Source organism: Coregonus clupeaformis, chromosome 19 (genome assembly GCF_020615455.1).
Source record: "Coregonus clupeaformis isolate EN_2021a chromosome 19, ASM2061545v1, whole genome shotgun sequence".
In the NCBI taxonomy this organism is placed as follows: Eukaryota; Metazoa; Chordata; class Actinopteri; order Salmoniformes; family Salmonidae; genus Coregonus; species Coregonus clupeaformis.
This window is the reverse complement of record NC_059210.1, coordinates 3,968,788-3,996,626: the sequence shown is the minus strand read 5'-3', so window position 1 is coordinate 3,996,626 and position 27,839 is coordinate 3,968,788. Positions and strand designations below refer to the sequence as shown.

The 27,839-nt window shown below is 45.5% G+C and overlaps 1 protein-coding gene across 2 annotated transcripts; it reads right to left on the bottom strand.

The window, feature by feature from the left end:
* Positions 1-3,263: 3,263 nt before the first annotated feature.
* Positions 3,264-26,737, bottom strand: LOC121531716 (serine-rich adhesin for platelets). 2 transcript variants are annotated; one of them, XM_041837115.2, is made up of 10 exons: positions 26,415-26,737; positions 11,884-11,946; positions 11,546-11,707; positions 11,130-11,219; positions 10,637-10,755; positions 10,318-10,468; positions 9,895-10,191; positions 4,450-9,579; positions 4,230-4,305; positions 3,264-4,099 (listed from the first exon to the last, which is right to left on the bottom strand). In XM_041837115.2, exons 1-10 carry the CDS (start codon positions 26,442-26,444, stop codon positions 3,993-3,995), a joined length of 6,225 nt encoding a protein of 2,074 aa, XP_041693049.2. In that variant the 5' UTR covers positions 26,445-26,737; the 3' UTR covers positions 3,264-3,992. The 2 variants fall into 2 exon arrangements, with proteins under 2 accessions (XP_041693049.2, XP_045083006.1); XM_045227071.1 differs by having other exon boundaries at positions 3,997-4,099; positions 4,234-4,305.
* Between the last annotated feature and the right edge of the window lie 1,102 nt (positions 26,738-27,839).

Below are 27,839 nucleotides of genomic sequence, written 5' to 3'. Positions count from 1 at the left end.
ATCTTGCGTGGAGCCCCAGATCGAGGGAGATTATCAGTGGTCTTGTATGTCTTCCATTTCCTAATAATTGCTCCCATTGTTGATTTCTTCAAACCAAGCTGCTTACCTATTGCAGATTCAGTCTTCCCAGCCTGGTGCAGGTCTACAATTTTGTTTCTGGTGTCCTTTGACAGCTCTTTGGTCTTGGCCATAGTGGAGTTTGGAGTGTGACTGTTTGAGGTTGTGGACAGGTGTCTTTTATACTGATAACAAGTTCAAACAGGTGCCATTAATACAGGTAACGAGTGGAGGACAGAGGAGCCTCTTAAAGAAGAAGTTACAGGCCTGTGAGAGCCAGAAATCTTGCTTGTTTGTAGGTGACCAAATACTTATTTTCCACAATAATTTACAAATAAATTCATTAAAAATCCTACAATGTGATTTTCTGGATTTTTTCCCCTCAATTTGTCTGTCATAGTTGACGTGTACCTATGATGAAAATTACAGGCCTCTCTCATCTTTTTAAGTGGGAGAACTTGCACAATTGGTGGCTGACTAAATACTTTTTTCCCCCACTGTAGTACCACCTCGGGGCAGTATGAGTACCTCGTCATTCCATACGGTCTGATGAATGCTCCTTCAGTCTTCCAATCGTTTGTTGATGAGATTTTCCGGGACCTGCATGGACAGGGTGTAGTGGTGTATATAGATGACATTCTAATATACTCCGCTACACGAGCCGAGCATGTGTCCCTGGTGGGTCGGGTGCTTGGTAGACTGTTGGAGCATGACCTGTATGTGAAGACGGAGAAATGTCTGTTCTTCCAAGAGTCCATCTCCTTCCTAGGACACTGCTTGTCCGCGTCAGGTGTGGAGATGGAGATTGACCGCGTTTCGGCTGTGCGTAATTGGCAGACTCCAACCACGGTGAAGGAGGTGCAGCGGGTCTTGGGTTTTGCCAATTACTACCGGAGGTTTATCCAGGGCTTTGGGCAGGTAGCGTTTCCCATTACCTCCTTGCTAAAGGGAGGGCCGGTGCGTCTGCAGTGGTCAGCTGAGGCGGACAGGGCTTTTAGGCATCTGAAGGACCTGTTTACTTCGGCTCCGGTGCTGGCTCATCCGGACCCTTCCTTGGCATTCCAGGTTGAGGTGGATACGTCCGAGGCTGGGATCGGTGCTGTACTGTCTCAGCGCTCGGGTACGCCACCAAAACTCTGCCCCTGTGCTATCTTTTCTAAGAAGCTCAGTCCGGCGGAGCGCAATGATGTGGGGGACCAGGAGCTGTTAACTGTGGTTCAAGCCCTGAAGGTGTGGAGGCATTGGCTTGAGGGGGCTAAACACCCTTTTCTCATTTTGACTGACCATCGTAACCTGGAGTACATCCAGGCAGCGAGGAGGTTGAATCCTTGTCAGGCAAGATGGGCCATGTTCTTCACTCGATTTGTGTTTACTCCCACTTACAGACCAGGTTCCCAGAACGCTAAGGCAGACGCCCTGTCCCGACTGTATGACACAGAGGAGAGGTCCATTGAGCCAACTCCCATACTCCCGGCGTCGTGTCTGGTGGCACCGGTGGTGTGGGAGGTTGATGCGGACATCGAGCGGGCGTTACGTACCGAGCCTACTCCCCCCCCCCCCCAGTGTCCGGAGGGTCGGATGTACGTGCCGCTCGAGGTTTGTGATCGATTGATCTATTGGGCTCACACTTCACCCTCCTCTGGTCATCCTGGCATCGGTCGGACAGTGCACTGTCCTAGTGGGAAGTACTGGTGGCCCACTCTAGCCAAGGACGTGAGGGTTTATGTTTCCTCCTGCTCGGTGTGCGCCCAGTGTAAGGCACCTAGACACCTCCCCAGAAACAAATTACAACCCCTACCCGTTCCACAACGGCCGTGGTCCCACCTATCGGTGGACTTTGTGACGGACCTTCCCCCCTCGCAAGGGAACACCACGATCCTGGTCGTTGTGGATCGATTTTCGAAGGCCTGCCGTCTCATTCCTATGCCAGGTCTCCCTACAGCCCTACAAACTGCTGACGCCCTGTTTACACACGTCTTCCGGTACTATGGGGTACCTGTGGATATTGTGTCGGATCGGGGTCCCCAGTTCACCTCTAGAGTCTGGAGGGTGTTCATGGAACGTCTGGGGGTCTCGATTAGCCTCCTTTCCAGTGTGTGTTAGGTTATCAGCCGGTCCTGGCACCTTGGCATCAGAGCCAGATCGAAGCGCCTGCGGTGGATGAGTGGTTTTGGCGCTCGGAAGAGACCTGGAACGCTGCTCATGTACACCTGCAGCGGGCTATCAGGCGACAAAAGGCGAGCGCCAATCGCCACCACAGTGAGGCTCCGGTGTATGCACCGGGGGATCGGGTCTGGCTCTCGACCCGAAACCTGCCCCTTCGCCTGCCCTGCCGGAAGCTGGGTCGGCGGTTTGTGGGGCCATTTAAAGTCCTGAGGAGATTGAACGAGGTTTGTTATAGGTTACAACTTCCTATTAATTACCGTATTAACCCCTCGTTCCATGTGTCTCTCCTCAGGCCGGTAGTAGCTGGTCCACTCCAGGAGTCTGAGATACGGGAGGTTCCTTCGCCCCCACTGGACATCGAGGGGGCTCCGGCGTACTCGGTCCGTTCCATCGTGGATTCGAGGCGTCGGGTGGGGGGCCTGCAGTATCTCGTGGAGTGGTAGGGGTACGGTCCGGAGGGACATCCTAGATCCCTCCATGTTGAGGGATTTCCACCAGAGTCATCCGACCCGCCCTGCTCCGCGTCCTCCTGGCCGTCCCCGAGGCCGGGGTCGGCGCACGGCTGGAGCCGCGCGTCAAGGGGGGTACTGTCACGGATTCAGCCGAGGCTGCCCCTCCTCCTTGCTCAGGCAGGCTTCGGTGTTCGTCGTTACCGGAGTACTAGCTGCTACCGATCCATGTATCTATGTTCGACTTGTTCTGTCTTTATTGGTTACACCTGTTTCCCATTATGTAGTGATGTCTTCCCTATTTAACCCTCTGTCGTACACTGTGTGTTGTGTGTGATTGTTTCATGTTTCGGCAGTTGTTAGTGTGCGGGTTTGTTCCCTCCCTGTGTGGAGGTTGTTGTTATTTATTTTACCTTCGAGTAAAGTACGTCTTCTGATCAGCTCTGTGTCCTGCGCTTGACTTCGCCTACCGCATTTCACTGATGCCCTGACACAAACTTTTGACTGGTAGTGTATATAGCGTATAAACTACGCTTTAGTCCCATGTCATCAAATGAATAATTAAAATAAAAAATGATGAAAGATACAATATTAATCAAAATCTGCAATAAAAATGGTTTATTAAAACAACCATTAAAAAGTATATAAGGGATTGAAAAATAAAATACATAGTTCCTGAAAGCCCAAAAAGTTTAAATGAAAATAAATCTATGAAATTGGTGTAGATGTAAATTCGAGGGTATGGCCGTATCATTCCCTGGTTAAAAGGGGAAAAGCACCACTTTCCTAACCGTAGGAGTAGAAGCTGCTGTCAGCCTACCATCCTTGTAATTCTTTAATTTAGGCTAAATATCTGTATCAAATTTAGAGGCTGCAATGGATGTGGATCAATGATTACAATAGTGTGAGGGCATCAGATGTACAGCACATCTAGTCAAAGGGTTGGGCTTCTTAGCTTATCTTGCTAATCACAGGAGAAGCTGTAGATGCTTGAATGACATTTAGAAGCTCATCTTCCTAGTTACAGGAGTAGGAGCTAATAAGGGATCAAAAGACCCAGATGGAATGTTGGTGTTGAGTAGCCTATAGTTGACCTTCCTTAAGGAGTAGAAAATAATGGTAAGCTAGTCCACTGACTGCCTGGTCAAAATTTAGTAGCATTAGGGGCATTTGAGTAAGATATTGCTAGTCCCACTGTTTTTTTGAAAACAGAAATTAACAACAAAAATCGAAATAAATTGTAGTATTGGGGCCAGTAGTGGTGTCCTCCTCAGATGTAGCCTGGCAAAAGCAACTGACATGGGCTGCACGTCTTCCAGGCTACCCCTCAGAGGTCCCAGAGGAGTCGCAGGTGACCAAGCGTTTCCAGGCCTTCTGGACTCCCCAAAAGAAGCCCTGGATGCCCTTCCTCATCTTGGATAATTTAACTGGCAAGAAGATGAAAATATGAAATAATTTCAGATAGATAATTGTCTGATAAAACCTATATTTATTACTTCTTTATACTTCTTTATATCTAATTGTCGCATGAGAACATTTCCCCCCGGGAATACTCACTCACGGGTGGAGAATCCACAGCAATGTACACCTCTGGCTGCTCTGTAGTGTCTCTAAGGGCGATGCTCACGTTGGACTGTGATCAGAATTCAAGGATGCACAATTAAACTTCAATTTCATTTCCTTTACATATTCCTATAATTATCCAATTATACCTACTGGTGCCGATATCAAAAAGTACAACCAATGACCATTCAAGAGTAATCTGAGCTTGTCTTACCTTTCTGCCGGTGGCATAATGCACCCCCTCAGATTCCGCCTCCTCCACATCATCCCAGCTGCAGGAATCACTGCATGAGTCTTCAAGGTCTGAGGCCTCGCCGTCATATGGGTTGGGCACTGAGGGTTTCAGGATGGCCAGTAGCTTGTGAGAAACAATGACAGAGACAATGGAAAGCATTTCCTGATCCTCAAAGAAATCCTCAATTTTCAAGTAGCGTTTCAAACGCTTGACCTTCCCTAGGTCAGTGTAGATGGCATCTGCCAGCTTCGATGTCATCTTAGAATCCAAACTTGTTTGCTGGCTCTCCATGTTCTCAATCAAATATTTGGCCACCTCATCATCAAACAATCTGATCAGCTCTGTCACCATATCACTGATCTGGATGCACTGATGCTTCTTGGTCCTTTTTGGCATGCGGCATATCTTCTTGACAAGCTTCATCAGGACTTGTTCTAGTAGACGCTCCCTAATGAAGCTGGTGGAACCGGATGTCACTTGTTCCACAGTGGACCGCTCTGGCTGTTCAATCACAGTCTTGATGCTGCTCTGTTCAGCGTTCTTATTCAAAGATTGACGGGTCGTCATTTCATTAAACAAAGCAGTCAATTCTTTCAAGTTGAGTGTAGATTCCAGATTTTTGGTGCCTTGAAGTTTGGATGGTGCTTCCATAATTCCATTCGTGACAAGGCAGACAATGTCCTTGTGCAGCTTGGGTGCCTTGTGGCACAGTATCTTCTGTAGTGCTTCCTCTGTGCCATAGCGTTGAGTCAACTTTCTATGCACAGCCAGCACCAACTGAAAGATGTCTGTTGCCTTCAGGCAGACATTTGCTTCGCTCCACCTGTTAGTCACCCTCACCCACAGAGCACTGGACAGCTTGTTGGTCACATCCTCAACTAGGGTCCAGCCAGACAGTTTAACCTGGTTCCGAGGAACAATCAGAGACAGCAGCCGGACAATGATATCCATCACCGCCTCTACGTGAACAATAATATACACAGGTTGGGACGTCTTCACCTCAGCCGATCCACATCGGCTCTTAACCATGACCTTGTCCTGGTGTGTCCTCAGGCAGATGTCTGAGGATAGCGGCCGGACAGAGACTTTGGGGAAGATTGAACCCAGATGATTGACTTCCCTGGTGAGTGCACTCGCAATGGCTGTTGTCATCTCCCCGCTGCCGTGGCTCAGAGCTCGCCTCAGGGCATCAGGGGAGCCCATGTGCTCCTCCAGCTCTCTGCAGAGGGCACTGACAATCCTTGCACTTGAGAGGCGGGAGTACGGCATCTTGAGATCCTTTGTCATTTCCAATGCTGAGGTAACGTCTGGGGAATCGGACATGTCCCGAAGGACAGAAACCACCATGTCCATTGCCACATCAGAGAGAGGGGTGGTTGGGGATGACACAGGTGATGCAAAGTCCTCCGGGTCAAGCTCATACCCATGAAGCAGCTTGGTGATCAGGTCTACAACCACCTCTGGTGTGGAATGTAGACTGGGAGAGTCCTCTTCGGAGGTCTCAATCATACAGGATTCAATTTCACTCAAAGCCCTTCTGACCATGATGTTTGTCTCAGAGACATCGGGTACATGGTTCTCTTTGAGGGGTTTGAAAGCTGCCTCACACAGCTGTTTCACATGGATGTTCTCGGAAGACATCACTGCTTCTTGAATAGTAGGTGGTTGATTGGCTATGGTTGTAGCCATGATTGTCCTTACCATCAGAGGACAAAGCTTCGCCACCAGTTCATACTGTAGCTTAAACGTCTCAGAGCGGCTGTCGTTCATGGGTACCTCAGGGATGTCAAGGCCCTGAAATAGCATCTTCTGGACCAGTTTGCCCACTACCCCCTCTAGCAGGCAATTAGTAGGGCTTGGGGTCTCATTCCCTCTGCCACTGGTATTGGAGGGTAACTCTTGCTTCTTGTGAAGGCCATGAATGGCCTCACTTTGCGCAATACAACCCTCAACAGGCAACTCCTCCACTGCAATCGTGTGCACAACCACATTGACGTCATTGGTGTGGGGTCCAATCAAAAGCTTCTTATAGGTTGAGTCTGTGACATATTGGAAAACACCTCCGCCTGTCTTTAAGTTCAGAGCTTTGTCTCCAAATGTCCTATCCAGGAGACACAATATTGACTCAGATAGTGGGTCACTGAACTCCTGGAGCTCTAGGCTGTTCTCAACTTCGAAGGGGCTGAGGCTGCAGCTGATCTGGGAGCTGTAATAAGAAGCATGCAGCTCTCTCTTGGACTCCAATGTGTCATGCAGCTTTGGATATAGGGCATCGGCAATGGAGTCTGTGAGCCGCTCATCCAAATTAACAGAGAAAATCTTATCCAGGCTTTTGTTGGAAGCCTCCTCTTTGGTTTTCCTCAGGATGTCCCGCACAGCTTCCCTTGGGTCAGAACCAGAAGTGCAAACATGTCCATTGGATGGTGTCTGGGTGCCAGTAAGTGATCCCTTGATCAAGAAACTCTGGAGTTCGGTGGCCACTTCCTTAGACATCTCCCTTCTGATCTTCAGAACATCGGGTGTCAGTGTAGCTTTCTCTGAGGTTAAAAGTGTCAGAACTCTGGCCAAAGCTGAGGGGCATCTCAGCTGATCACCCAGACATTCTAAGTCATCAGAGCAGGACTCCTTTGCAACTTTAAATATAACCGAACTAATAAGGTTCTGAGCCACAGCAGATGATTTTGCTGATGCTGCCTGGAGTGTCTCTAAGCTAACCTGATTGGAGGCAGCCATCTTTGTTGTTGCCTTGGCGATTATGTTGCTCACAGGCTTGATGGAGTTGCTCATAAACTGGGATCTCAGGCTTTCAAAGACTCCCTTCACTCTTTCTGCCTTCAGGTCTTTGTCACTGGCAACTACACACGACTGAACAGCACGGAGAGATACAGGGAGAGGAAAGCCCTGGGGTGAAGCCACATCTGTGATATGGATGGAGGACTCTGAGGATGTCCCCTCAAGGCGCCTCTGCAGCAACTCTATCATCTCCAGGACTCTGGCATTGTCCTGTGGTGAGATGGAGCACTCTCCTGAGAGGTTCACACTGTCTAGTGTGTTCTGGATTCCCAGCAGTGTTGCACTGAGTATCCTCCTGTCACAGGGAAGCACTCCCCTCAGAGCAGAGGAGGACCGGCTCTCTGATGTGTTGCATGGTGTTGATGCACCAGAGAGGTCACTCCCACTGTCATCTTCTTTTTTGGTCCTCATTATAATAAGGATTTCGTCAATGATCTCATCACTGTAGACTTCTAAGTCTTCTGTGATCACATGGGCCGTTGGGGTGGCGATACTCAGAGTACGACCCCCAAGAAGTTTGAAGGATGTCTCCGACCCGCTGCCAAGAGGGCCAACAGACACACATCGCAGTGTTTCACTGGATGACGAAGAACAACTGGAGGAGAGATCAAGCAGCTCCTCCTCAAAAGTCGGAGAGGAGGAAAGAATTCCCTCCATTTTCAGGACAGCGATAACATTCCCAAGTGTTGAATCTACAAGGTCCTCACCTAGTGGGCTACTCCTTAAGTGGCTGACAAACACCCTTGTAGGAGAATGGGAGACTGTGGTGGGAGATGGAGAGCCCTCCTCAACATTCACACTTGACTGCGCCTCCACAATTGCTAAAGACTGGGAGATGACGGAGCATACAAGTACCCCAGCCCGCTCAATAATGGAGGGGAGGGAAACATCCGAAGAGTCTGGAGGTGTCACACTCCCTCCTTGGACATTTTTATCTAGGCTGAGGCAGATCGATGAGACCTCAGTAGCAAATTGATGCTCCCGCACAGGGCTGCTGCTAGAGTCAGGTCCAGGAACAGTTGAAATAGATCTCACAGCCAGGGAGCAAGGAATGTCACTCATGCTGTCTAAAAGCTTGATGGAGCACGAGGAGGAGGCGGAGGTGCTCCTGGCTGACCCCTGCTTGGGAGGCATGTCAGTGGCTGAGAGTTTCAAAGTGGTAGACACCAAGGAGCTGCTGCTAGATGAGCCCTGGCTGGAGGGGAAGCTGGTGTTGTAGGAGGAGGAGAAACTGGCCAAGGTCTGTTTGAAGGGGATGACATGTCCATGACTAAAAGGACCTATCACATATGGGCTAGCTGAATGTGGTGTGCAGCCCACCACAGCAGATGAGGTTTCAGAGTCATCAGTGGCAGTGCATTGTCTGTCAGATTGTGGCCTGCCAGACTGTGACATAGCAGATTGTGGTGTAGCAGAACATGGCCTAGCAGCCTGGAGGTTATTAGTAGAGATCTGATTGGAGGCTGAGTGAGCTTGTTCCTCGCTGGACAGAGAAGTGCTGCTGCTAGAGTCACATCCAGAAACATTTGAAATGGAGCTTAAGGCCAGGGAGCAAGGAATGTCACTCCTGCTGTCTGAAAGCTTGATGGAGCACGAGGAGGGGCTGCTGGAGGGGAGGTTGGTGTTGGTCTCTTCGCTGGAGAGCAAGGAGGAGAAAGGGTCCAAGGTCAGTTTGACAGGAACGACATGCCCACGACCAACCACAGCAGATGAGGTTCCAGAGTAGTCAGTGGCAGTACGTGGTTTAGCAGATTGTGGCCTGGCAGATTGTGGCCTGGCAGATTGTGGCCTGGCAGATTGTGGCCTGGCAGATTGTGGCCTGGCAGACTGTGGCCTGGCAGACTGTGGCCTGGCAGACTGTGGCCTGACAGACTGTGGCCTGACAGACTGTGGCCTGACAGACTGTGGCCTGTCAGTCTGTGGCCTGGTATATTGTGGCCTAGCAGCCAGGAGGTTCTCAGTAGAGATCTGACTGGAGGAAGAGTGTGCTCGTTCCTCACTGGACAGAGAACTACTGCTACAATAAGTCTGGACAGCAGTGACTGGTTCATCGATGGAGATTGAGGAGGACCTACTGTCAGGACTCTGAGTGAAATAGATAATATTGACTTTGGAGAGTAGGGAGGTACAGCTGACAGAGCCCTGGGTTGAGTCTTCGTTGGTGTCTTTGCTGATGGGGAGCACACTCTCTGCAGCACTTTCTGAAGCTCTCTGCCTTATGAAGTCAACCATGGCAGGGATCAGGTTGCTATTTACCTCCTCCAATAATGAGCTCTTTATGTGCCCAATCATGAGCAGCAGGTCCCTAACAGTAATCTGTATATATGAACACAGAAAGGTACATCGACAGGATTAATCAGGATTTATGTTCGAAATCAAAACACGTTAATCACTTTTTTAGCAATTACTGTATATCAAATGTGTGGTCTCCAAATCAGTCATTGTTGCAACTTAATCATCTGTCTCATCTAGAAGTTTTACATTTACCAAAGTGGAAAATATATATCACATCATATCATCCAAATACTTGGATACAGATTTCTCAGGAGATGAGAGACAGGGAAGCAGTAATATGTCTACAGCCCCCAAAGAGTGAAAGCTGGGAACATGTTCATGACCAAAATGACCTACCACTGACGGGCTAGTTGAATGTGGTGAGCAGGTCATCACAGTAGACAAGGTTCCAGAGTGATCCGAGCCACTGCTGGGTCTTTCAGTTGGTGGTCTGGCAGTACGGGGTCTGGTAGTTTGTGGTCTGGCAGTATGTGGTCTGGCAGTATGTAGCCTAGCAACCTGGAGGTTCTCAGTCAAGATCTGACTGGAAAGAGTGTCCATCGAGGAGGTGGAGTGTCTGGAGGGAGAGTCCATGCCCAGAGGTGTGTGTGTCTCCATGCCCAGAGGTCTCCAATCTCCCATCTGGCTACCAGGCTAAGAGAGACGGGTAAGAGAGAGAGGCACATGGATGAAGATACCAACAGAAACACTGAGGTCCTACTGCTGCTTAGCAACTGTGAGTTGATATCAGCCCTAGGAGTGCCGCTGTTCCATCCTTACCTGTCCTATCAGAGACCAGGGGATTCTGCGCTCCAGGTGCAGCTCCCTGCACACTTCTCTTTCCAGCTCCTCAAGCCTGAGGCGCCGTTTCACATCCCAAGCCAGTTCGGCCAAGTAAAGGTTCTTCCCCTCTTTCATTTCACTCTGAAACCTTCACATACAAGGGAACATAAAACGTGATTTACCTTTATTTTTCTACAGCTCAAACTGTCCACCATATCTATTTCTTAAGTTATTGCTAGATAGGAGGTTGATGTGATGCCACACCTTTGCTTAGGTTTTTTAACACATTTTAGTAAAATATTCGAATAGCACTCACGTCTTCTTGAAGTAGTTTCTACCCTTGGCAATGAGCCATTCTCTAATATCCGTCAGTGAGATGTGGGATGGAACCTCCCCTTGCTGCTGCAAGACTAGGAACTGCTTCAGAAGCATTTTCTGAGAGAGAGAGAGAGAGAGAGAGAGAGAGAGAGAGAGAGAGAGAGAGAGAGAGAGAGAGAGAGAGAGAGAGAGAGAGAGAGAGAGAGAGAGAGAGAGAGAGAGAGAGAGAGAGAGAGAGAGAGAGAGAGAGAGAGAGAGAGAGAGAGAGAGAGAGAGAGAGAGAGAGAGAGAGAGAGAGAGATTAATTTGCACCCTTGCCTTCCACAAGTTTTTTCTAGTCTTGTCAAGTGATCTGAAAACCCTTTCCTGATCAATGAGTGACAGCAAATTACATACACAGTTGAAATATCTAACACACATGGAAAGGTGTGTCTTACAATATAGCTTTTGTGTTTTCATAATTGTGTATCTAGAAAGTAGACCACTCTAACCTGCTGGGCACAGCACTGCTTCTCCCACAGCAACTGAACTGACTTGATGTAGCTACTGTAATGATTGTACTCTTTACGAGTACACAGCACCTGAAAGGGAGGAGCCACAAAAGAGCCATTTTAGAGGAAGTTCATGTGTACAGACACCCAATCCCAATCCCAAATCTACCTCTAACCCCTACCCCAATATTGATTGATTTTGCCTTTATTTAGCCAGGTAAGTCATTAAGAACACATTCTCTTTTACAACCTGCACTAACAACGACCATATGCACTTGTAGATTTAGATTAGTGTAAACTAAGCAAAATGGCAAAAATGTCACCTAGCCATCATATTGCTTACACCTGTCCAATTTTATCAGTTCTATACAAGTGTCACTTTTAGATTTTGTAAAGAAAAATGAGGTTTGCCATGCCTTCTCATTTGAGGTGATGAGGCCTTTCTTCACCAGCCGCTTCTTCCTCTCCGGATGGCGGAAAAACCACTTCAGATGTTTGTCGTGGAGGCAGTTATAACTAACATCAATGACTCTCATGTTGGGGTCCGACAGGTCAAACCCTGGGGTCTCCTGATGGAGCTGTGGATAGTGTTTTAACAAACCTTAATGTCAATGGATACTACAGTGGGAATGGTTCTGGAATTAGGACTGGAAATGGGAGGGACATAATTTTAAAAATATCATTATGGGACATTAAAAAAAAACAAAAAAATGAGAATCTCAGATCATTTGGAATGTCATGCTATCACACTAACCTTCTCCCCCAGTTTTCCTCTGAAGAATACAGGGGATGTCCTCTCTGGGACATCCTGTGACCCCTACAAAGACAGAGACAATCATGACAAAACTTTTTAGACGTGGGGTTTTGGTAAGGGTTTTGATAGTAGACCCCCATCCCTGTCACTTGGTTTGCAATAATTCAACCTTTTGCCAATTCACTCTACATTAAACATTTTGAATCAAGCTCATATCTAAAACTAATTTGTTTGATCCATTTACATTGTTAAACTATTCTTAAAGTAGTCAACTAGCCAAAGGCCTACATGATGACTGATTCTGTAGTCTACATATTCATCCCATAGGCTTTCATCATCAATCTTTATAATTATACAAATGTGAAGCGACATTAATATGAAGAACGAACAAAGCATTATCCTAGGCCTAGTCACATTTTCTTCTTCTTTGCCCCCACTTTTTGACATAGTAGGCATATTGAAACTAATCTAAAAGCAAATGGGAGACACCCATCTTCTGAGCCAAAAAGTTATACAGCCCATGTGTGCTAGACTTGTGCAACTAATATTGTAAACAAGTGATGTCATAACTGAAACATGAATATCCTGTGTCTCCAGAAAAGGTAGGCCCTATGCCCCCCAAATGTCCGCTATCTGATAGACCTATGTTGTTGTATTGATATGCAAACTATGAAAGGATATTGTAGCCTAAACCTATTGATATAGCCTACAGGCCTATTTACTGCGTGCCCGCCCAATAAAGCGCACCTCCCGTTGTGCCTGGGCTTGCCGTAGCAGGTGCACTCTGTCGCCAAGCCTTCCACAGAATCATACCTCAACCCTAAAATGATTTCGAAACTGTCTATTATTTGCAGTGATGGATTTAAAGCATTATCACAACTTACAGACAGTTTGATGTGGTGCTTCAATGCACAAAGAGTCGGAAAACCGTGTGCACTTTGCCCATACACTACCTGTGGTGCCTGTTAACAAAGCCACAAAATTGCACCTGTTACCTCTCTTGGTCCATGAGAGCTCAATTTGGATGCTATTATGCCCCTAGCCTATAGATTGAAGAGGGTAGACCTATGTACTTTTGCCACTGAAGTCCTATTGAAAACAATGACTTGTCAGCAAGTTCCATGCACTGTTTGAACGAGCCATGTGTACCCAGGTAGGCTACACTTGATTTGCACTTTTCTGATTTCAATTAGTCCTAGTGGGCACACATTTTGTATACATCTGGCCCTTCATTGGACACTGTGTTAACAAACCTCCAAACGAGCTTCAATGCCATACAACACTCCTTCAGTAGCCTCCAACTGCTCTTAAACACTAGTAAAACTAAATGCATGCTCTTCAACCGAACGCTGCTTGCACCCGCCCACCCGACTAGAATCACTACTCTCGACGGGTCTGACCTAGAGTATGTGGACAACTACAAATATCTAGGTGTCTGGTTAGACTGTAAACTCTCCTTCCAGACTCACATTAAGAATCTCCAATCCAAAGTTAAATCTAGAATCGGTTTCCTATTTCGCAACAAAGCCTCCTTCACTCATGCTGCCAAACATGCCCTCGTAAAACTGACTATCCTACCGATCCTTGACTTCGGCGATGTCATTTACAAAATAGCCTCCAACACTCTACTCAGCAAATTGGATGTAGTCTATCACAGTGCCATCCGTTTTGTCTCCAAAGCCCCATATAATACCCACCACTGTGACCTGTACGCTCTTGTTGGCTGGTCCTCACTACATATTCGTCGCCAAACCCACTGGCTCCAGGCCATCTATAAATCACTGCTAGGCAAATCCCCGCCTTATCTTAGCTCATTGGTCACCATAGCAACACCCACCCGTAGTCTGCGCTCCAGCAGGTATATCTCACTGGTCATCCCCAAAGCCAACACCTCCTTTGGCCGCAATTCCTTCCAGTTCTCTGCTGCCAATGACTGGAACAAATTGCAAAAATCTCTGAAGCTGGAGACACTTATCTCCCTCACTAACTTTAAGCATCAGTTGTCAGAGCACCTTACCGATCACTGCACCTGTACACAGCCCATCTGAAATTAGCCCGCCCAACTACCTCATCCCTATATTGTTATTTATTTTGCTCATTTGTACCCCAGTATCTCTATTTGCACATCATCTCTTGCACATCTATCATTCCAGTGTTAATACTAATTGTAATTATTTTGCACTATAGCCTATTTATTGCCTTACCTCCATAACTTGCTACATTTGCACACACTGTATATATATGTATTTCTGTTGTATTTTTGACTTTGTTTTGTTTTACCCCATATGTAACTCTGTGTTGTTGTTTTTATCGCACTGCTTTGCTTTATCTTGGCCAGGTCGCAGTTGTAAATGAGAACTTGTTCTCAACTGGTTTACCTGGTTAAATAAAGGTGAAATAAAAAAATTAAAAAAATAGGACCCATGAGCGGGATACGCCTCTGCCTGTCATATTTATTTGATTTATAAGGGCGAGGTCAAGTTTACAGTTGAAACTGCTTCACTCAATTCTGCCTCACACCCCACCACTGTAGAGTTTAGTTAGCTCTTGACAGGGAATCTGACTCTAGGCCTGAGAGGGAGAACAACTCTGAACCCGAGAGGGAGAACGACTCTGAACCTAACAGGGATACTGACTGGGCCTGACAGGGGAACTGGCTGAACTGGCTGAGTGCAGAAGACTACGGACCTGATGGCAAAGTGAATGTGGGGCCTAGCGGGAAGGAAGGGAACTCTGACCCTACCAGGAAGGAAGGGAACTCTGACCCTACCAGAAAGAAAAGGAACTCCGACCCTACTGGGAAGGGACTTCTGACCCTACCGGGAAGGAAGGGAACTCTGATCCTACCGGGAAGGAAGGAAACTCTGACCCTACCATGGTGGCAGTGAACTGGACATCTAGGTTAGGGGGGACATCAGCGGTGACTTCTGGTGGGTCACCCGGGGTTATGTCTGGCGAGTTCCTCCTGGAGAGCTGGAGGATCCCCTGAGGCGAGGTCTGGGAGGTCTGGAGGTATCAGGGTCCTCGAGGCTGGAACTAGCAGGGTGCTAGCAAGTGGAGACAGCAGGGACATCAGGCCTGAGACTGGCAGGTCCCAACAGGCAGGGGCTGACAGGACCGGGCCAGCAGGAGCGGTCTGAGTCCGTGTGGCCGTAGGCTGGGTCTTGACAGCGGAAGGCTGAACTTCGAAGACAGGCCAGGGCTGATCCCACCAGGTCATGGCGGGAGAGGCCCCAACATCCGAGCTGCACTTGACATCTGCAGTAGCTGCAGGCTGAGGCACCATCCTAGGGGCAGGCAAGTCCCAGCCTACGGCCACAAGGACCAGGAGTGGGAGAGGCAGGTGGAGACTTCGTGGTTGAAGGTGCCAGGGCAGCAGACAGTCAAACCTCAGGCACCCGAGCGTCTGCCTTGACTAGCAGGGGATCCCCACTGAGAGGAGAGGACGACTTCACAACGGCCACCAGAACAGGCCCCATGGCAGCGGTTGGCTGTGGCTCCACGATTGGAGCGGGAGTTTCCTTAACTATGGCTAGTCGAGGCTCTGGCTGAGGAGGGTACAGACCTTGGTGTGGTGGAGTGTGCACTCTGGAGTTGTCTTCATCTGCTGGGGAGCTAGGTCGCTCTGGAGAGCAGAAGCGGACTTGGTGCTCCTGTAGCTTCGGGTCGGGTGGACCTAGCATGACGTCGGTCAGGGGAGCAGCTGGGCCACCCAGGGGGGAAGTGGTTAATCTGGTGAATAACAGGGCCACATCAGGACGTAGTGGAAGTCCCAATGGTCCTAGAGAGGTGGTGAATGCTCTGGTTGGAGAGGCTTGGAGTAGTGTCTCTCAGGGGAGTAGCCGGGCCGACTCAGGGAGTTTCGGCTGTGGTGGCGCTCCCGTGGCGGGCCTAGAGCGGTGGTGGTCAGGAGAGTAGCAACGGTGCCAGCGCTTCCACGGCGGTGACTCTGGCCTGGAGGTCCTAGAGCAGGAGTCTCCAACCCTGTTCCTGGAGTCTCCAACCCTGTTCCTGGAGAGCTACCCTCCTGTAGGTTTTCGCTCCAACCCCAGTTGTAATTAATCTGATTCAGTTTATCAACTAGCTAATTATTAGAATCAGGTGTGCTTGATTAGGGTTGGAGTGAAAACCCATAGGACGGTAGCTCTCCAGGAACAGGGTTAGAGAGCCCTGCCCTATAGTATGCCCTTCTGATCTCTTGTCACTCATTCAGCAGGTTGACGTAGTCCATCAGCAACTCCCAACTGGTGAGATTGTGGTCACTCCATGACCACTGAGAAAGCCTGGAGCAAGGCTTGTCAACGGTACGATGAGAGCGGTGTGTAGGGTCTCGCAGCTCATCTTCCTCTGGGAATCGATGGCCTCGTGTGTTTGGTGACTGACAATAACCCAATATGGCTTCGGACTGCAGGGTAACTCGTCTGCATCCTGGGGTGCAGAAAATAATCCTCATCTGGGTACTGGAACACCATCACTAAGTCAGAATCCGGCAATACGAAGGACCATGTTAAAACGGCTAGCTGAAGCTTGTCTGAGCGGTTGGCTAGATATCCCCTCACCCGCTAGTAACTTATGCTGATTCATTAAGACCTTATGGCTTGGTTTTTGCTCCTCTGACATGCACTGTTAGCTGTGGGACCTTATATAGACAGGTGTGTGACTTTCCAAATCATGTCCAATCAATTGAATTGACCACAGGTGGACTCCAATCAAGTTGTAGAAACATCTCAAGGATGATCAATGGAAACAGGATCCACCTAAGCTCAATTTAGAGTCTGAATGATTGTCGTATATTGTGATATAAGCATAATTCAATACAGTGACTTCAGAAAGTATTCAGACCCCTTGACTTTTGCCACAAAGTGGGGTTCAAACAATCTACACAAAATGCTCTGTAATGTCAAAGTGGAAGGATATATATATATATATTTTTTACTAATGAAAAATAAAACACTAATATATCTTGATTAGAAAAGTATTCTCTAAGAGCTTTGCACACTAATAATAATAATAATAATAATAATAATAATAATAATAATAATAATAATATCAGAGGATTAGAAATCCAGGGCTTAAAAACAAAGGTGTCATTGTAAACTGATGATTCATGTTTTCTTTTAAATCCACAACTAGAATCCCTCCACAGTCATGATTCTGTGAAGAGACAGAATCATTAGATCATTTGTTTTGGTTCTGTCCATTTGTAGCTTGTTTTGGTGGCGCAGAAAAGGTTAGAGAGACCAAAAAACGTGCTTGAGGCCAACACTGCTAAATGTCTGAAATGAACCGACTTATTTGGTTCTGCTGGTCCGAGTACTGCAGAGTATTGGGGTGCAGTCACCGTAGGAAGAAAACAAAGACACACTGACACAGTTCATGCAGTCAGTTATGCCTAATATTTTGTCTGTATATGGTATGAAATAGCTCATTAGGGAAGAGGGGAAGAGGGGGAACATTTAGACACAAGGCTACTTACAATATAGCCTAACAAGTTGTTAGATTGGCTTTTATACAGTGCATTCGGAAAGTATTCAGACCCCTTGACTTTTTCCACATTTTGTTTAACGTTACAGCCTTATTCTAAAATTGATTAAATCGTTTTTTTCCCTCTTCAATCTGAAAAATCTGTTTTAGCAAACATTTCTAAAAACCTGCTTTTGCTTTGTCATTATGGGGTATTGTGTGTATATTGATGAAAAATAAAATGTAATAATTTTTAGAATAAGGCTGTAATGTAACAAAATGTGGAAAAAGTCAAGGGGTCAGAATACTTTCCGAATGCATTGTAACACATAGGTAAGGCAATAGCGATCTACTAGAAATGTATACAGTGATTTTTATTAAACACAAGTCATCATGTATTACAATAAAACATTGAATGAATGCATAAATGCTAAATAATCCTAATGCATATGTTAAAGGGGAAGTTGGGTGCTGTCTATGTATTCTAATCAATATTTAGGCTATTTGCTTTGCTTCTAAATCGGTCTCTTCAGCCAGTGAAGCAGCTAGGGTTTTTGAACTGTAGCAGAGAGGAAGAGCAGTGTATCTGCCCCCTCAATGGCTAGTGTGGTCCCACCTGATCTTACCTCCTCCCGCCTGCCTTCCATCTTTGAGGATATGTATTTCCATTATTAGAGCAGTCACTCGACTTGTCAATATAATAGATCACATAATAGATCAACATGGGCCAGGGATGCTGGCCCATGTTGACTTCAATGCTTCCCACAGTTGTGTCAAGTTGGCTGGATGTCCTTTGGGTGGTGGACCATTCTTGATTCACACGGGAAACTGTTGAGTGTGAAAAACCCAGCAGCGTTGCAGTTCTTGACACATTCTTGGCACCTACTACCATACCCCGTTCAAAGGCAATTCAATCTTAAATCTTTTGTCTTGCCCATTCACCCTCTGAATGGCACACATACACAATCCATGTATCAATTGTCTCTTCTTCTTCTTTGGTATTATGGCGGTCTGCAAACAAATGTCATAGGTGCATGCCGCTGTATTGGCTGTGTATCAGTCTACTATTCTGTATTATGAATTCATTACACTTTGTGTAAAAAAAGACAAATTAAACTAAACAAAAAAACTGAAACTAAATACAAAAACAGTTGCCTTACCAACTAACCCTGAACCAATTAAAACATCACCACTATTCCACTACCTTTGCCCCATCTGATACTACTCCAGGCCAGCAGTCTTGGAGGACGGGACACTATCATTCAAAACATCTTGTAACTCTTCGGCAGTAAAATCTCGTACACCCAAGTACTTATCTGCAGCTGCCACCACAACATCTATCCTCTGTGATTTACATTCCATTCCTGCGGTACAATTGACAACCATGACCATGAACGCCAAAAGACTAAGCTTACTGAAGCACGTTATTCCTATCACTATATATATTGGCCTCAGCCTACTTACAGAGATCCTCTTAGGATCCCTCACCCTGGAACCATCTTCCTCTACTACTCTTTTCACTGCCGTGTAGCTCAATTGGTAGAGCATGGCGCTTGCCATGCCAGGGTTGTGGGTTCGATTCCCACAGGGGGGCAGTATGAAAAAAATATATATATGTATGCACTCACTAACTGTAAGTCGCTCTGGATAAGCGCGTCTGCTAAATGACTAAAATGTAAATGTACTCTGATCCTGGCAACCTCAATCTGCCTTTCTCTCACCGGACACCTCTGATCTCTAGCACCATGGCTACAGTTTACGCACAAAACTTTTCCCACCGATACTACACATTCCTTTGTCTCATGTCCTCCTGCACACTTCTTGCTTGAGAAATTGCTCTTTGCAAAGAAGCTATTTTTGTTTCTTTTTGACCATTTTAATTGAAAACAATCATTAATTGTTACCCAGAAATGATTTGATATTGATATAAAAACGGCTGCATTGGATCTGAAATATGGAAATGATCAGTGAAATCGCCAGGTAACCTATTGTTTTGGCAAAGATGCATCCGTAGCAGATTGCTAAACCGTATTTTACATAGATAATATGAATGTAGGCTACTCTGTTTTTGCCAGGCAAAGCAGGAGAAAATGTAACAAGTGATTTCTGGGCCCTAATCTGGATATGTGCACCTGACTTAGCACACCAATGCTGAAGACTGGTCATTCATTGTTCAACACAGGACTCACAACCTTTTGTTTCTGAAGCACAAATTAGATGTTTTTGAGACAAGAATTTGGTGCAATGCCGTAGGCCTATGTTTCTAACCAGATAGAATAGGTAAAGGTACAGTATAACTATAAAATACAAATGGTAGGCTACATGTAGCCTATTAAAATAAGTATTTAAAAAACATTTTATTTTTGTATATATGCAGTGCATTCGGAAAGTATCCAGATTTTGTTACGTTAAAGCCTTATTCTAAAATGGATTAAAAAATAATAATCCTCATCATTCTACACACAATACCCCATAATGACCAGCCGAAAACAGGTTTTTAGAACTTTTAGCAAATATTTTACAAACAATAATAAAGAAATACCTTATTTACATAAGTATTCAGACCCTTTGCTATGAGAATCGAAATTGAGCTCAGGTGCATCCTGTTTCCATTGATCATCCTTGAGATGTTTCTACAACTTGATTGGAGTCCACCTGTGGTAACTTCAATTGATTGGACATGATTTGGAAAGGCACACACCTTTCTATATAAGGTCCCACCGTTGACAGTGCATGTCAGAGCAAAAACCAAGCCATGAGGTCGAAGGAATTGTCCGAAGAGCTCCGAGACAGGATTGTGTCGAGGCACAGATCTGGGGAAGGGTACCAAAACATTTCTGCAGCATTGAAGGTCACCAAGAACACAGTGGCCTCCATCAGTATTAAATGGAAGAAGTTTGTAACCATCAAGACTCTTCCTAGAGCTGGCCACCCGGCCAAACTGAGCAATCGGGGGAGAAGGGCCTTGGTCAGGAAGGTGACCAAGAACCCAATGGTCACTCTGACAGAGCTCCAGAGTTCCTCTGTGGAGATGGGAGAACCTTCCAGAAGGACAACCATCTCTGCAGCACTCCACCAATCAGGCCTTTATGGTAGAGTGGCCAGACGGAAGCCACTCCTCAGTAAAAGGCACATGACATCACACTTGGAGTTTGCCAAAAGGCACCTAAAGGACTCTCAAACCATGACAAACAAGATTCTCTGGTCTGATGAAACCAAAATGTAACTCTTTGGCATGAATGCCAAGCGTCACGTCTGGAGGAAACTTGGCCCATCCCTACGGTGAAGCATGGTGGTGGCAGCATCATGCTGTGGGGATGTTTTTCAGCGGCAGGGACTGGGAGACAAATCAGGATCGAGGGACAGATAAACGGAGCAAAGTACAGAGAGATCCTTGATGAAAACCTGCTCCAGAGCGCTCACAACCTCAGACAGGGGCAAAGGTTCACCTTCCAACAGGACAGCGACCCTAAGCACACAGCCAAGACAACACAGGAGTGGCTTCAGGACAAGTCTCTGAATGTCCTTGAGTGGCCCAGCCAGAGCACAGACTTGAACCTGATCGAACATCTATGGAGACACCTGAAAATAGCTGTGCAGCGACGCTCCCCATTCAACCTGACAGAGCTTGAGAGGATCTGCAGAGAAGAATGGCAGAAACTCCCCAAATACAGGTGTGCCAAGCTTGTAGTGTCATACCCAAGAAGACTCAAGGCTGTAATTGCTGCCAAAGGTGCATCAACAAAGTACTGAGTAAAGGGTCTGAATACCTATGTAAATGTGATATTTAATTTCTTTTTTTTTTTAGATATACATTTGCAAAAAATGTCTACAAACCTGTTTTTGCTTCGTCATTATGGGTTATTGTGTGTAGATTGATTTAAAAAACAATTACAAAAATAATCAATTTTAGAATAAGGCTGTAACATACCAAAATATGGAAAAAGTCAAGTGGTCTGAATACTTTCCGAATGCACTGTATATTATTTTATTTTCAGTTTCACTCGCGACCCCCCAAAACCTCGCAACCCCCACATTGAGAACTATTGATCTATAAGCCATTTATTTAGTCAGTGATTTTCTTCTTTGAGAGAGACACACACTGACACACACGTGGCCAATACTGCAGGTAGCCTAGCAGTTAGAGCGTTGGGACAGTAACTGAAAGGTTGCTTGTTGGAATCCCTAACCTGGCAAGGTGGAAAAATCTGCCATTCTGCCCTTGAACAAGACAGTTAACCCCCACAACTACTCCCCGGGCGCCAATGATGTGGACATCGATTAAAAGCAAATTTATGCTTGCTCTGGCAATGCGTTCCGGAGGCTCCATACAGAGGGTGTGACGCAATTGCGGAGGCCAAATCGAGCTCCGTACCGCATTGCTGTGCGCCTCCGAAATTTTTTAACAATGCGGAGGGCTCCATATAGCTCTGTATGGTTCCACATTAACATGATTGGTTGACGGTAGGTGGGGGCGGGAGGTCCTGTATAAACACAATCTCTCTTCCTTAACAACTTCCTTCACAACAGCTCTGCTCTGCTTCGCAAAGCGCAAGAAATATGAATGCTGCTCATTCCGTTCACCAGCTCCGGAGGTCTACGTCACCAGCCTTCTAGGCGTCACTGACCTGGTTCATTACCACCAACCCCGGACTGTCTTGTTTCATTACGCACACCTGGTTCCCATTCCCACTGATTAGTATGTGTATATATGTGCCCTCTGTTCCCCATTGTCGATTATTGTCCCATGTCCGTTGGTCTCGTGAGTACATGGTATTACAGTTTACATGCCGAGTAATTGTGCACTTGTTATTATGGGTCTCGTTCCGTGTATTATTTACAGGTTTACACCTCACTCTTTTGTTTGGGTTACAGCCCTGTGTTATAATATTTATATATATATATATATATATATATATATATATATACAGTTGAAGTCGGAGGTTTACATACACCTTAGCCAAATACATTTAAACTCAGTTTTTACAATTCCTGACATTTAATCCTAGTAAAAATTCCCTGTCTTAGGTCAGTTAGGAACACCGCTTTATTTTAAGAATGTGAAATGTCGGAATAATAGTAGAGAGAATGATTTATTTCCGCTTTTATTTCTTTCATCACATTCCAAGTGGGTCAGAAGTTTACATACACTCAATTAGTATTTGGTAGCATTGCCTTTAAATTGTTTAACTTGGGTCAAACATTTTGGGTAGCCTTCCACAAGCTTCCAACAATAAGTTGGGTGAATTTTGGCCCATTCCTCCTGACAGACCTGGTGTAACTGAGTCAGGTTTGCAGGCCTCCTTGCTCGCACACGCTTTTTCAGTTCTGTCCACAGATTTTCTATAGGCTTGATGTCAGGGCTTTGTGATGGCCACTCCAATACCTTGACTTTGTTGTCCTTAAGCCATTTTGCCACAACTTTGGAAGTATGCTTGGGGTCATTGTCCATTTGGAAGACCCATTTGCGACCAAGCTTTAACTTCCTGACTGATGTCTTGAGATGTTGCTTCAATATATAATATATCTATTTTGTGAAGTGCACCAGTCCCTCCTGCAGCAAAGCACCTCCACAGCATGATGCTGCCACCCCCATGCTTCACGGTTGGGATGGTTTTCTTCGGCTTGCAAGCGTTCCACTTTTTCCTCCAAACATAGCAATGGTCATTATGGCCAAACGGTTGTATTTTTGTTTCATCAGACCAGAGGACATTTCTCCAAAAAGTACGATCTTTGTCCCCATGTGTACTTGCAAACCGTAGTCTGGCTTTTTTATGGCGATTTTGGAGCAGTGGCTTCTTCCTTTCTGAGCGGCCTTTCAGGTTATGTCGATATAGGACTCGTTTTACTGTGGATATAGATTATTTTGTACCTGTTTCCTCTTCACAAGGTCCTTTGCTGTTGTTCTGGGATTGATTAGCACTTTTCGCACCAAAGTACGTTCATCTCTAGGAGACAGAACGCATCTCCTTCCTGAGCGGTATGACGGCTGCATGGTCCCATACTGTTTATACTTGCGTACTAATGTTTGTACAGATGAACGTGGTACCTTCAGGCGTTTGGAAATTGCTCCCAAGGATGAACCAGACTTGTGAAGGTCTACAATTGTTTTTCTGAGGTCTTTGCTGATTTCTTTTGATTTTCCCATGATGTCAAGCAAAGAGGCACTGAGTTTGAAGGTATGCCTTGAAATACATCCACAGGTACACCTCCAATTGACTCAAATGATGTCAATTAGCCTATCAGAAGCTTCTAAAGCCATGACATCATTTTCTGGACCTACTGGAATTTTGATACAGTGAATTATAAGTGAAATAATCTGTCTGTAAACAATTGTTGTAAAAATGACTTGTGTCATGCACAAAGTAGATGTCCTAACCAACTTGCCAAAACTATAGTTTGTTAACAAGAAATTTGTGGAGTGGTTGAAAAATGAGTTTTAATGACTCCAACCTAAGTGTATGTAAACTTCCGACTTCAACTGTGTGTGTGTGTGTTTGTTTTGGGCTTTGTCCTCGTCGTTTTCCATGATGTACCTTATGTTGGGTTGAGTAATAAAAAAAACTATTACGTATTCCTGCGCCGGTCTTCTATCAGTATACAACGTGACAAATGCTCTGACTTCTGCAGAGGCCAATGCAGACTTCGGATTGACCATGCAGAGTCTTTAATAATAATCTATATCGCGCTTTTCATAGAATCTCAAAGCGCTTCAACAGCAAAAAACAAACAAGCAATATATCCTGACAGGTCAACCAATAGAGGCCAAGTCTTTGAAAGCTGCATCCTCCGAAGATGGAGGGTCCATTCATGGCTTGAACGGAGAGAGCTGGTCAGAGTATGGTAGATGATGGTTATGGAGTCTGCTGATGATCTTGTAGAGGGCAAGTCTGGGAACCAGCCTGAGTCTTATAGCCACTGAATTTCTCTTCTACTCTGGGTAGCACCCACTTGGGTGATGTCTCAGCAGCTCTGGGCACCAGAAAGCTCACCTCACAAAGTTCAGAATAGTAGCCAGTCGTCCTCACTACGAACACCCCCCTGCACCTCTCTGATTCAGATGGGTTGAGTTAAATGCGGAAGACACATTTCGGTTGAATGCATTCAGTTGTGCAACTGACTAGGTATCCTCTTTCTTTACCTTTCCATCCCAGCATATTCTGTAGAATTCATAGTATATTATGTATTCCTATTACCCTTCCTCCTTCTTTTAAAATGTGTTTCTATTACTTGGTTGTATTTATGTGTGTGTGTGGTGTGTAGCACTGTTGAGGAGAGCCTGTGAGTAAGCATTTCGCTGCAACATTTACGTCCTGTATTCTGGGCATGTGACCAATAAACTTTGATGACAGCCCAGCACTAATTTGCTAAATAAGGCATTTATAAGGTATTATAAGCCAATGGTAACCTATTAGGCATTTATTCAGTATTTGTTCTTCTTTATCTAATAAATGTGTTTATTCATTCACAACTAGGATGTTGCTGGGCTCAGTATAGGCAGTGTGGTCCCCTGGTCTTCTGGTCCCAGAGTCATGAGAAAGGATGCTAGGCTTAGCAAAGATGGCTCAGGGACAAGTGCAGTGGTGGTAGGAAGAAAACAGAGGGAGAGAGACACACAAATGTAATACCAATTCCTTAATATGTAATAGTAATTACCACTAGGGTATGATGTGTGGCTAAAATGCCAGGGCTGAATTTTTGTCCCAGTCCGCCCATGCTTGCCATAACAAAGGGGTTGAATACTTTTTGACTCAAGACATTTCAGCTTTTTATTTTTTATTAATTTGTAAAAAATTCTAAAAACTAAATTACACTTTTACATTATGGGGTATTATGTGTAGATCAGTGACACAAAACCTTAATGTAATAAATGTTCTTTTCAGGCCATAACACAACAAAATGTGGAAAAATTCAAGGGGTGGGAATACTTTCTGAAGGCACTCTACATATTGGTATGTTTAATCATATAAATAGATACATTATATTATGGTTTTCTTGGTAGCCTATTGGTTTCGTGGTTGTAAATGGAGTAGTATGTATTGGAAACATATTTATGGTAGACTGGCATTGCTTAATTGATTATGTGGGTGTAATTTGATCCACAGAAGTGTATTGTGCCATATCACAACGTGTTGTTGAACAAGTTTGAAGCGGGCTTATAGGCCTATTTATTTGGCAAGACAACTGTGCATAGTTGCATCTCACTGTGGGAGGCTGTAGGCTATGTTTTTTTTACTGCATTAGTTTACTGTTAATGTAACTAGCCTAAATATACTGTAGATTGTGTCATGTCTTTATCAATCTGATATTTGGTTACTAGGCATACTACTTGGTACTGCTGTTTTGTTCTGTTCACATTCATTCGTTGCAGTCGCAGTTGTGTCAGTAGGCTATTCTAAGCCAAACTGCTATTCAGTAGCCTATTTTTGTTTGCATGCATGAATAACTAGGCTACAAGGCTACTTTCAGCATTTAGTTTATATTATTTTGGTAAGACAGCTGTGTGTATGGCTGCATTCACATAGGCTGTTTATAATAGGTAAATTACCCTATCTATCTTGTAGCCTATATTCTTTACAAAACGGCCTTGCTTTGGTGTGTAGGGCGCTGTCCATTGTGCTGATACAGCGCAGCAGAAATACTACAGATTTTGCGCCAACCTACCTGTCACTTCAAAAGCACTCAATGATCTCTGAGTCTCAGCATTTGAACTTTGTTTATTTTTGATATAGTGTGATGTAAGCAGAATTCAATATAATTCCAATGCAAGAACCCCCAAAAAATGTGCCTCCTCATCGATTTCGACTGCCCCCTTAGTCACTTTATCCTGCTGTCGGGTCTGCGTGAGCGGCCTCGGCCATAAGGGTCTGTTTAAATCGCCATTCCTAACACACATTGATCTAAGCCAAATCGATCCATTTGAACTATAGACTTGATGCTGGCGACAGGGGATTTACATAGAACCTAGGACATGCACCCTTTGCCATAAATTGTTCAGTGTAATCAACACGAGAACTGTCTACAGTCAATCATTTCAAGGTAGGCCTAAGAGGTTCAAATGGACTTACTTTTCGGGCCTCGTCGGCATCGCCATCCATGCTATAGGCCTAGGCCTACTTCTGTCTCCAAGATGAGCCCGTAAAACATCGTACTTCATCTGAGATCGCCAAAGCTTGAATGCTGCTGAATATTGAACTGCTGGGTTTATAATAGCCCAGGCATAGAAATAAGAATGAATAGAAAGTGCGTCTCCATTCAAGTCAATTATGGCATAATGGGTAGACTGGCAGCCATTTTGATTGTACCCATGCCAGGACGAAAAAGCAGGAAGTGTAGCCTTCAATCTGTGCTGTGATTTGTTGAGTCTGTGATTTGTTTTTTGTAATGTCAACTCAACTGACATTACAAAAAAATACATTCCTTTGCATGAGCCACATCAGTTAGCATCATTTAAATGAACATTCTACATTACCATGGCAATCCAGCATCAGTTGATATAACGTTCAAACATACCATGGAAATTATTGCATCACAATACCAGGCAGCCATAGGGAGTGTACCCATAAGTTTACCAGTCTATTGCCAGGGTTAGAGTTCCAAGCCCATTCTATTCATTCTTATTTCTATTAGCCCAGGCCTGCTCCTATTACGATGCAATTTGCAGTCCACATCATTAAGCATAAATCATAGACCACAGACACTGAGACTCACTATTTTGCTCAAAATAGTGTGTGTAAGCTATACATTACTGTATTTAAACTTGGGATATCGCTTTCCAAATACCCTAAAGTGTTTATCATAGGGAGCGTTCGCCATCTACTCGGAATTCAGAGCACTCTCGTCTGAGTGCGCAGATTCTCTCTCATTTGTGTCTGGAAGTAGCTAGCAAGATAACCAACGTTAGCTTGGGTGCTTGACTGCCGTTGTGAGGTCAGAACGCTCGGATCAATCCTACTCCTCCGCCAGACCGTCCAGTGTGCGCTCTGAACACCCCAAGAGCGGACAATCTGACAACCCTCTGAATTTACAAACGCCCAGAGCGCACTCTGAGCGCAATCTGGCACTCCAGATTGAATTTGCGAACACACCCTTAGTCCAAAATGTGTAAATAGATCATACTCCACAGACACTAGGACGCGATAGACCGGCGTCCCACTGTGACATACTGTAGCTACACAGCTCTGAGACCACCATCAGCAGGGGACGCACAGTCCAAACAAGCATCTCCCCACAATTCCTAAGAAACACGTGCCTCTCCGGTAACCGTCCTCTATTCATTTGAATATGTTGACAGTTGGAGAAATTGCTTGAGCTGCGCTGTGAATTCGAAAAGTATGGAAGCCAACGGTCAATATTCTAGAACACTGCTGTGCATATGCGTGCATGTTTTGGACAATGATAAACCCTTAAGTGTATGCACAGCAGTGTTCTACAATATTGGACCATTGGCTTTCATACTTTTCCAATTCTCAGCGCAGCTCAAGCAATTTCTC